The sequence below is a fragment of the Pteropus alecto genome, unplaced genomic scaffold (assembly GCF_000325575.1).
Source record: "Pteropus alecto unplaced genomic scaffold, ASM32557v1 scaffold98, whole genome shotgun sequence".
NCBI classification, from domain to species: Eukaryota; Metazoa; Chordata; class Mammalia; order Chiroptera; family Pteropodidae; genus Pteropus; species Pteropus alecto.
In genome coordinates, this window is record NW_006443570.1 from 573110 (window position 1) to 584440 (window position 11331).

Here is an 11331-nt window from a genome sequence, read left to right on the forward strand (position 1 = left end):
TGCCCATGCATCCCGACCGGCCCTTAGTCATCAAGACTGGTGTCCAGTTTACTACTAAAGTCAGGTGGGCCACTGCACTTCCATTTTTGGTAGATATTTTATTGAGGAACGTTCTCAGGATGAGAATAGAGTTGGTGGCCAGCGTCGTTCTTCACAGGCCTCAGAGGCAGTACTGTGGTGGAGTGGGATTCGTTGGCATAGTAGCAACTTGCTCTTTGATTCTTCTGTCAAAAGCTAGAGAAAGGTCATCTTTTTGAGGTTCTCTGGGCATATTCTTATGGTCCCAAGGCTATAGTCTTAGACAACAGCATCTCCTTCTGCCTTCAAAAGGGGCAAAACAATGCTGATTATTTTCTGTTCTTTCAGCCTACTTTTCCCTGAGGATTTTAAGGGAGAGAGTAAGCCTTAGTGATATAGAAGCTAAGGGGCCGCAGGTTGGGCGGGTGGTGGGCCTGCCAAGTGGAGCGTTACTTTCACGCTCAAGTCAGACAGGTAGGCTGGAGTTTGCCCTTCTGCAGTGAAATTTCCCTCTTCAGAAACTTGGTGTGGTTTCAAGTTTAATAGAAAGAATACCAGCTCATATTCCTGTAAAATTTTCATGAAATAGCTTTTATTATCCTTTGGTGAATCTCTCACAACTTTGTCCAAGTTCTTAGGCTCTTTTTCAGTACCTTTGTCCTAAGGGGTGGTGCTTAACTTAAGATCAAAGACAGCACTGGCAAGAAGAGGAGTTTGGGATTATGATTTATTTATGTTTCTTCAGCTAGAAGTTTCTGGGGAACCTACTTAAAAAAAAAAAACTGGATTGTTTTTTCTTTGCTCAGAAACCTTCTTCTTCTTCTTCTTTTTTTTTGAAATAGATTGCTGGTCAAATTTCCTGAGTTAAATTATCAGCTTAAAATTAAAGTATGCATTGACAAGTAAGTACTCCTTATCTTAGCTCTTTTTTCTTTTTTTTCAAATGAGAGACAGAGAAATGAGAACTTTGACAGACATCATGTGAACTTAAAGACTTTATCTCCATTCAGAGATCTTTTGTTTTTTGAACAAAGTTTTCGAAGGACTTGCAGTGCATTGTCAATTACGTGCTTGAACAAAACCACAAAGCTAGTGAGACAGATTTGAGTTGAGATTGCTATTGTGACCTCGAGTTCCTCTTTTTCTTTAATTTTTTACTTGTAAATGTAAATTATGCACATGATATAAAACAGAATATGTGGGGACAATGTTTTTTTTTTTTTAATTTTATTGTTCCACACTTTACCATGATAGAATACTTTTCAAAATTTGACAATACCTTTCAAAAATTAAAATGTACATACTCTTTGAAGAGATTAGAAAAAGAAAAAATGTATTCTTATTTTTTAGGTAATACCATTATTTATCTGGAAATTTCTTTAGAATAAACTGGAAAAGAATTACTGATGACAATGGAAATAATTACTAAATAATTACTAATGAAATAAGGGACTTGAGAAAGGTGGTAGGTTTGATAAATAAATAAGCAAAAATTAATAACTTCAACCATAAATTAACATTAACCAATTAGGAATTGTAATAGAAAAATGATCTCACAATAAGCAACAAAGGTAAAAATATATTGTGATCAACTTAACAGAAGTACTTAAGATCTATTTGAAGAAAATGGTGACATTTTAATGAGGAAAGGATATTATAAAAAGTGATGAGACAACTCATAATCCTGGATTGCAGACTTCTAATTTTACTAAAAAGATGTTTATTCTTCCCAGTTGATACAGTACCAAGCAAAATGCAAATAAGATTTTTCCTATGAGATTTTTTAAACTCTTGACTTGCTTTTCTTAGTTTAAAAAAAGAAAAGCAAAGATAGCTTTTTAAGAAAGGATTTATTTATTTTTAATTATGGTAAAAAAAATTTTTAACATAAAATTAACCGTCTTAACCACTTTTAAGTGTACAGTTCAGTAGTGTTAAGTGTTTTCACATTATTGTGTAACGGAGCTCTAGGATGTTTCATCTTGAAAAGTCAAAATTACATCCATTGAACAACAAATCCCCATTTCCCTCTCCTCCCAGCCACTACCATTCTACTTTCGAAAACATTTTTTAAAAATAAATAAAAATAATGAGGTATGGTGTAAAAGCTGTGCTGCCACATATTAACATGTATCATAAAGTTTCAGTTACTAAATGAATATGTTCTTAGGGCAGGAATAAGCTGATTGATCATTAAACGAAATCCTAAATCCAGAAATAGACTTCAGGTTTATATAAGGAATTAATATATGTTTAAATTGATATCTCAAACCAGTGAGAAAAGGATGGATTAGTCAGTTAGTGGTTTTGGCACAACTTGGTATTAAGGGGATTTGAGTGAGAAGTTAGAATTTTACTTTTTACTGTTCATCAGAATAAATTCCAGATGTAGTTGCATGTTTAAAATAAAAGTATCTTAAAAATATAGGAGAAAAAACCATAGGTAAGTGTGTAATGTAACGCTGGTAAAATGACAAGATGGTAGAACCACTTTGGAGAACAGTTTGGCAGTTTCTTAAAGATTTAAGCACGCACCTACCTTGTCACCAGCCTTTCCTCTCCTAGGTATTAACCTAAGAGAAATGAAAGCGTATGTCCATACAAAGGGTTGTACTTGAATGTTCTTTCATAGATGAATGTCTATTAACAGGTAAATGAATAAAAAATTGTGGTATATCTATAAAATGGAATATTACTCACCAACAAAAAGGAATGAACTACTGATACCTGCAACACATGAATAAATCTCAAAATAATTATGCTGAGTGAAAGAAGCCGGATCAAGAAAAAAACAGTACATATTCTATGTTTCCATTTATGTAAAATTCTAGAAATGCAAATGAATCTATAGTGACTGAAAGCAGATCCATATTTGCCTGGTGACAGGGGTGAGGTAGAGTGTGGGATTGAGGAATGGATTGCAAATGGGCCTGGGGAAACTGTGGAAATGATAGATATGTTCATTATCTTGATCAGGCTGATGATTTCACAAGTGTATACAGTATATATACATTTATCAAAGCATGTTAAATTGCACATCTTAAATAGTACAGTTTATTGTTCATCAGTTATACACCAAAGCTGTAATTCAAAAAAGAATGTTTTTATAAAAGAAATATAGGTTAGACAGAGGGAGACTTTCCTGATAATGAAATGAAGACTCTTAAGTTCTAAAATGTGATATGTGGAAATATATCTTCTAAGCGATTTAAAAACTGATCAATTTTAATCTGTAAACCCACTTGGAATACACTATTTAATAAATTATAGCTATTATTCTAAAAGTGTAAGTGAATGTGTAGCAATGGAGAACTTTTAAAGCAGTATAAAATAATAAAAAAAGGGGAAAGACTGAGACACGTGACTATATAAAAAACTATATAATCAAAAACATAGAGTTAAAGGATGGTGGATACACCAGGAAGATATTTCCAACTATATCAAATGGGATGCTCTGAGTTGCAGGTAACAGTAAACCTTTACAGAAAACCCAGTGTGGCTTAAATAATAAGGAAATTTGCAACCCAGTGTAACTGGAAATGCAGAGTTAGAGCAAGTTCCTGAAAGTGAGATCAGTGACTCATGATGCCATCAGGGACCCAGGATCTTCCGTCTCTTCTCATCACCTGAATTCTAAGATTCCCTTCTGGGTTGCAACATGGTTGCTTGTAGTTAAGGCCAAATGCTTCCTGCTTCCTTGCTTACGTTCAGCTGAAGCTATGGAATGTAAATCCAGTCTGGGATATAATGCCCTTCCAGTCTGATTGAGACAATATAGATCATGTCCTCACTCCCTTGGACCACTGCACGGTAGGCATGCTGTGTTCTGATGGACTGAATGAGCAGGATCCCCTGAAGGTACATGCGAAGGGCACCTGAGCAGACTCAAGATTCTCTTAGGAAGGGGGCAGTAGATGTTGGGTAGGAACCACCTCTGCATACTACTTAAACATGTACAAGGTTATATTTCACATATAAATGTAATTGAATAGTTTGTAGAAATTCCCAACAGCACAGCAGTTTTTCCATCAGAGTAAATTACAGGTGTTCAAAGTAGACTTTTTGAAGAAACACGGGGCCTGTTTTATTAACACTGGTTTGTGTTCTTCACAGAGATTCCGGGGACGTTGCAGCTCTCAGAGGGTGAGTTCAGCCCAGGGACTTTCTTTTGTTCTGTTTAGTCTAACTTTGTCCTTTGGCGACTCAGTCACCTTATGTGGTTGGTTTTTCTCCTGTGATTCAGATCTCGGAAATTTAACATTCTGGGCACAAACACGAAAGTGATGAACATGGAAGAATCCAACAATGGCAGCCTCTCCGCAGAATTCAAACACTTGGTATGTGGGAGGTGCTGGAACTCCCCTTCTCCAAGGCCTCCGGCAGAGGGACAGGGTAGGGGACAGACTTACATGACACAGGCGCTGTTTGCTTTTCTTACAGACCCTGAGAGAGCAAAGATGTGGTAACGGAGGCCGAGCCAACTGTGACGTAAGCTTTGTTGGGGATGAAAGCCAACTGGGAGGGTTTTCTTTGAGGGGGAGAGAAAAGGGCACAGAATTAGAGACAGAGACCTGCTGTTTCAGCTCTAGTCATTCAGGAAAGTCATGGTGGGCCGGAACGACATTGTCAGAAGTCACATTTGCCATGAGTTCTCCGGCTTGGAGCATTTCCTCGGTTGTCCCTGGAGCTAGCTCACCATTAAGTAGGAATGGAAAGTCCCTTGCTGCATTACCCACGCCCATTTAGTAGAAAAGCCTGCCACCTGGCCTGGGGCTTTCCCAACTTCTCTTCCAGCTCCTGCCAGCTGACGCTGTCTGGCTCCAGTTTTGGTGACTTGTTTTTCTCACTGAGGTGGGATAGAAGATTATGACAAATCTGACTTAAACATTTGAAAAAAGGAGAAGAGCAAAACTTGTCTTGGTCTTTATTTCTTCTCAGCCTTCCACTGATTTAGATTGTTGGATTCTTAGTGTCAAGAATAAACTTAAAAAACAAACAAACAAACAAACAAACATAAATATGACTAAAAACTAGTTTTTGATTTTTGAAAAAGAAATTGTGACACCCTGTTCTTTTTCTGATATTTGTCCCCTAGCCATTCTTCCCTTTTCTCTAAAATGTAGCAAGCCTTAAAAAAAAAAAAAAAAAAAAAGAATTTATAATGTTTGATAGGAGTGTGCATTGAGATGAAAAATGTATGTAGTAAGTTTGTTTAAAAAAGCATGCAAAATAATCTGGGTAGTATATTCGTATATTTGTTTAAAAAATACACTACACTGATTTTTGCATGTTCATGTATGCATCAGAAAACTCTAGAGGAATATGCACCAAACAGTGCTTATGTATCTGAGGCTACTCTACACCGCTTCTGTAATATCTACATTTTAAACTGAACATGTCTTACTTTTGTAATCAGGAAAACAGTATTTTAAAAATGAATTGGAATTTTGTTTCTTAGAATTCATTGGTAACTCATTCAAAACAAGGTTGCTATACTGCTGGTGGGAGTATAAATTGTTAGAGTTGCTTTGGAAAACAATTTGACACTATAGAAATGAAAACACTTTATAAACCAGCAGTGCCACTCCCAGGATTTAACAGTAGAGAAACCTTTGCACATGGGCGTCAGGAGACATGTACAAGATGTCATAGCAGCCTGATTATGAGCCCTAAATACAATTCTACCTCCTCAACACTAGAATGGGTAAATGATTTGTGATGTAGTCATATGATGGAATACTATACAGCTGCGAAAATGAATAAATTGCAGATGCACACGACCGCATGGATGTGAAAAGTCACTATATATAGAATACACAGGGTATGATTCCATATGTATAAGGTTCACAAACATCTAAAACTAAACAATATATCCATTGTTTGGAGATATAACTATGGAGATAAAACCATAAAGAAAAGCTAGGAAATGGTAAACCCAAAAGATAAAATAGCAGTTACATCTGAGGGAGGAGGGGCAGGGATGGGTTTCGGGGAGGACACCCAGAGAATCTCCATGGTAACGGTCTTTTCCTTAAACTGGGTAGGGGGCACACAGGTGTTCACTGTTTTGTTATTTGTTGTGCTTTACCCATTTTATAAATAACCTACTGGGTCTATGTAATGTTATAATAAAACCCAGTAAAAGATCAGGTTTTCGAAGGTCACAGCGTTGGAGAGTCTGGTGTTGAAGAGAGCATAAGCTCAGAGCTGTGTCCCTGGCAGTTTGTCCGGGGCCACCTGGTGGGTTACTCTTAGTGCAGGGAGGCTGTGGCATGTCCTCTCCTCCACTGGGGCTGTTAGTACTGAATGTCCTTGTTGTAGGCCTCCCTGATTGTGACAGAGGAGCTGCACCTGATCACCTTTGAGACTGAAGTGTATCACCAAGGCCTCAAGATTGACCTAGAGGTGAGTTCTGCTACATAGTGGGGACCTGGCTATACTCAGGGGTGATTCAGGATGAGAACTTCTGGGTGGGATTTTTACTACAGAAAGTGGGGTGATGCCTCTTTACTATAAACACTATTTACTTTTGCTTCTTTTTCTCCAAAAAATCCTTAGTATCCCATCAGAGAGTGAAGTCTTGCTTGAATGCTTGGAAGATTCACGTTCACTCGGCTTTCGTGTATATCAGCAAACTCGATATACAGTTAGTTAACTTTATAAAGTTAACTATACAGTTAGTTAACTTTATAAAGTTTGGACAGAATGGTCTTTAAACAGCCAATGTTTTTAGTATACAGAAAACCATGGCCTTTACCTTCTCTTTTCCAACTTCCTTGATCTTTAAATTAAAGATATATCTGGAAAAATAGGAATTCTAGTCTTTGATTTCTGAAGCCTCTCTATTTAATGGGCAGATACCTCTTCAATTTTCGGAGAATGCCTTTCAGGTTTTGTATGTGGGAAATCTGGGGATTGCGAGTCCAGCTCTGAGCAAGTCAGAGTTTACAAATTCCTGGTTATATTCAGACAGCAACTTTGAATCTTATGGCCCTTGTTTCGTATTCTTCCCACTCTGGGTATTGAACCAACTCAGTCACACCCCTCCCTGAGAGGTGGCAGTGGGTGTGGTTCTCAACATGGTTTTTTATTCTGAACCCCGGGACATACATGGGTGAAGAGATTTTGAAAACATGAACGCCCTCTGCGTCCCCAGTTCACCCCCTATTTGCTCCACAGACCCACTCCTTGCCAGTCGTGGTGATCTCCAACATCTGTCAGATGCCAAATGCCTGGGCGTCCATCCTGTGGTATAACATGCTGACCAACAACCCCAAGGTTAGTGCCCCGTCCTCTGGAAGGAAACCCACCTTCTCTTCTGATTCCTCGCTGCCCAGCGGTGTTTGTGTGGTACCTAGTACAGGTCATCAAGCACCGCCCTCTCATCTAAATTAATAAATGTGTTATTTTCAATAGAACGTGAACTTTTTCACCAAGCCCCCGATTGGAACCTGGGATCAAGTGGCTGAGGTGCTGAGCTGGCAGTTCTCCTCCACCACGAAGCGGGGGCTGAGCATCGAGCAGTTGACTACGCTGGCAGAGAAGCTCCTAGGTCAGCATTTTACCTCTTCTTTCTTTCGCCCTCCTCAGAAAAGGAATCTGGCCTGTGGGTCTTTTCATTTAGGAATATTCACTGGACAAGGCTCTGTGCCTGGACCAGAACACGTATGATCCAGAGGAAGTTTGCCTCGGGGTGATCATTTGTGTGCAGTGGGCGGCAGATTTCTTTTCTCTTCATGGCTGTGTCCCTCACCCTCCCAGGGTACTACTTTGTCTAATCTTAGGAAGATGTTTTAAGTTCTTGTTAGAAGGTGGAACTGTAGGCTTGATATCCCTTTTCATTTCTTCAATAAACCGTATGTTTGTTTTTAAATTTTTCCCCTGGAAAAAAATTTTAGCGGGATGTTTTATGTGCTACCTGGACTATAAGTAGCTCTGTCCTGTGCCACCACTAAATGTGATCTTGTAGCACTCGCTGTCAGCTTATGAGTGTGTGCTGCTGCTCCCCGGGCCACCACACAAGGCTAGGAAGAGCAGGGGAACTTGATAGATCATCTACCACCTCTGTGAGGCTGAACAACTCAGAGAGTGGGGGGCTTCAAATGATGAGGTCGGGTATATTGGGTGAGTATGTGGGTGTGTGTGCACGCTTGCATACACACACACGCATGTATGCACAATGGGCACAACCTTCAAATACGTGAAAACCAATGGTTTCAAGGCCCATTGTGGGACAAATGTATATCAGTGTGTGTTCTGTTTTAAGAAATAAGGTATTGATTCAAAGCTGAAAATTACACTGCTTTATTCTTTTCTTTCCTCAGGACCTGGTGTGAACTATTCAGGGTGTCAGATCACATGGGCAAAATTTTGCAAAGTAAGCGATCTTGTTAACTCCTTGTCTCCCCGTCTTGGGGAGAGGCGTGGGAGGGGGCTGCTCACCTGAAAGGTTGTGGTAGAGGACACCGGGCCTGCAGGCCAGAGACTCTTAGTCCTGCAGCCAGTAGGACCTGCCCGAGGGTAGATAGGCCTGAGAATGTTGGTGGCACTGTGCCCCTAGGAAGGAAAAAGCTGAGATGGTGGTAGCCTTGACTTTCCCATTATCCTTTTTTTCCAGGAAAACATGGCTGGCAAGGGCTTCTCCTTCTGGGTCTGGCTGGACAATATCATCGACCTTGTGAAAAAGTACATCCTGGCCCTTTGGAATGAAGGGTAGGTTGACACTCTCGTGTCTGGCAGAGTACACAGGTGTAACAGGTTATCTGCTGTCTCAGGCCAATGGCTGGGTTCCCTTCAACCCATACATTCTCGTTGCTCCTCTGTGGCTCCAGATACATAATGGGCTTCATCAGTAAGGAGAGGGAGAGAGCCATTCTGAGTACCAAGCCCCCAGGCACCTCCTGCTGAGATTCAGTGAAAGCAGCAAAGAAGGAGGCGTCACTTTCACATGGGTAGAGAAGGACATCAGCGGTAAGCTTGGCCATCCCCCACCCTCACTGGTGACAATTTCTGTTTCCCAGCGTGGCTGCTGCTATTTTCAAGCACCCACTGCCCCCTAGTGGGCAGAGATGGCTTCGCACGCCTTGCCTCAGACTTGCAAAACACACTTGGCGGGGTGGCTTCTTAGTTCTCTAAGTTCTTCCAGCTGAAGGATTGGTTTGCCAGTTTGGTTTTGCTTGCTCCAGGGTCTAATATTTGCCTAGAAATTTGCAATTTAAATTTTATTCTTCATCTCCTTTCTTACCTACCCTGTTAATATATCTTACGCAAGTAGTTATTCAAGTGTGTTACCTGTGACCCAGCTGGATAGCCTCCCCAGAAGCCAGCTGAACATGTCCACAGTGCCAGGTGACTGAGTGGAATATTTAGGATCTCAAGCGCTAGGCGGGCATAAGCCTTTCCCTCTCAAGGAAAAATAAATTAAGTAGTTCTCTCTGAGATTACCTAGCCATAGGTTCCATTATCTTCCTTTCCCATATCCATGACAGGTAAGACGCAGATCCAGTCAGTGGAACCATATACCAAGCAGCAGCTGAACAACATGTCATTTGCGGAAATCATCATGGGCTATAAGATCATGGATGCCACCAATATCCTAGTGTCGCCGCTGGTCTATCTCTATCCTGACATCCCCAAGGAGGAGGCATTCGGAAAGTACTGTCGGCCAGAGAGCCAGGAGCATCCTGAGGCTGACCCAGGTAGTTGTTGATTTTCCACGTTAGGCATTTAATTCTGGGGAAAAGTGGGAAATTGCAAGATCCTTGGAGAACAGACAGGTGAATGCCCACTGCGTGTGTATGTATGTATGTATAAATGTAATTGATGTATAATTGACATATAATATCCCACTCATTTCAGGCCTACATCATAATAACTCGATATTTATATACATTATACAACGATCCCCATGATAAGTCTGGTTACCATGTCACCATACAAATTTATTACAATATTATTGACTATATTCCCTATGCTGTATATCATATCCCTTGATTTATTTTACAACTAGAAGCTCGTACTTTTTAACCTTCTTCACCTATTTCACCCATGCAACAACTCCTCTCTCTGGTAACAACTAGTTTGTTTACTGTATGAGACTGTTTCTGTTTTGTGTTTTTAGATTCCACATTTTAAGTGAAATCATATAGTATTTTTTTTTTTACGTATTTCACATAGCATAATACTTTCTAAGTCCATCTATGATGTTGCAAATGACAAGATTTCATTCTTTTTTATGGCTGAATAATATTCTATTATATATCGCATCTTTTTTATACAATCATCTATCAATGAACACTTAGGTTGCTTCCATTCTTGGCTATTGCAAATAATGCTGCAATGAATGTAGAGGTACATATATCTCTTCAAATTAGTATTTTCATCTTCTATGGATCGAAAACCAGAAGTGAAATTGCTGGATCATATAGTTCTATTTTTAATTTTTTAAGGGACATCCATACTGTTTCCCATAGTGACTTAATCATTTTAAATTCCCACCAACAGTGGACAAGGGTTCCCTTTTCTCCACATTCTCACCAATACTATTTTTGTCTTTTGATGCTAGTCATTCTGACAGGTATAAGGTGGTAGTATCTCATGGTTTGGATTCGCATTTCCCCGATTAGTGACATTGAGTACCTTTTCATGCACCTGTTGGCCATCTGTATGTCTTCTTTGGAAAAATGTCTGTTCAAGTTCTTCACCGATTTTTTAAATTGTATGGTTGTTTGTTTGTTTGTTTGTTTTTTGAGGAACCTGGTGATTTTTATTCTTCTTTATGGGAAAGAACTTTGTAGTGAGTGCTTTTGGGGTGGCCGATTGAGGTTAGAGAGGAGAGGACTCAGAGTCACTAGCTTCTGCCCCACTGGGAGCACCACCCCTCCAAACATACTCAAAATACTTTGAAGAGAAAGTGAGGACTGAATTCTTAAGTAACAGGATGCCCAGCTAGTACATAGTAGATGTTAGAAGGTTTAAAACCCAGACTTCAGTCTAGCGTGTTTCCTTTTCCCCACCACCGAGCGATGTAAGCAGTGTCAAGTGGGATGAAGAAAGACTTTCTGGAGGAAACGCATGTTAGCAGCATTAGAACGTGGTTTACGAGCAGAGTCAGGGAGAGTGGTGATCGAAAGGCAAGACAGTAACTGGTGGGAAGGGTGTGGAACTGTATTTAGAATGTGTAGCTATTGAAAATGTTTTTTAATGTTTAAGAGCATATGTATTTATGTAAATCACATGCAAATTATTTTACATCAAACCCGTAATCTCTAATGCTGTCATCTGTGTGGCGGGGCCAAGCCCTCTGTCCTGGCC

The 11331-nt window shown here is 39.8% G+C and overlaps 1 protein-coding gene across 1 annotated transcript in view; it reads left to right on the forward strand.

Annotated features, from left to right (window-relative positions):
- Positions 1–11331, forward strand: part of STAT3 (signal transducer and activator of transcription 3) — a 50221-nt gene that overhangs the window by 35071 nt on the left and 3819 nt on the right. The window contains 13 exon segments of the mRNA XM_015599301.2: positions 1–64; positions 861–920; positions 4132–4161; positions 4262–4355; positions 4459–4506; positions 6340–6423; positions 7198–7296; positions 7435–7570; positions 8343–8395; positions 8636–8730; positions 8850–8914; positions 8917–8988; positions 9507–9716. Of these exon segments, the coding sequence (XP_015454787.1) occupies positions 1–64; positions 861–920; positions 4132–4161; positions 4262–4355; positions 4459–4506; positions 6340–6423; positions 7198–7296; positions 7435–7570; positions 8343–8395; positions 8636–8730; positions 8850–8914; positions 8917–8988; positions 9507–9716 (1110 nt within the window).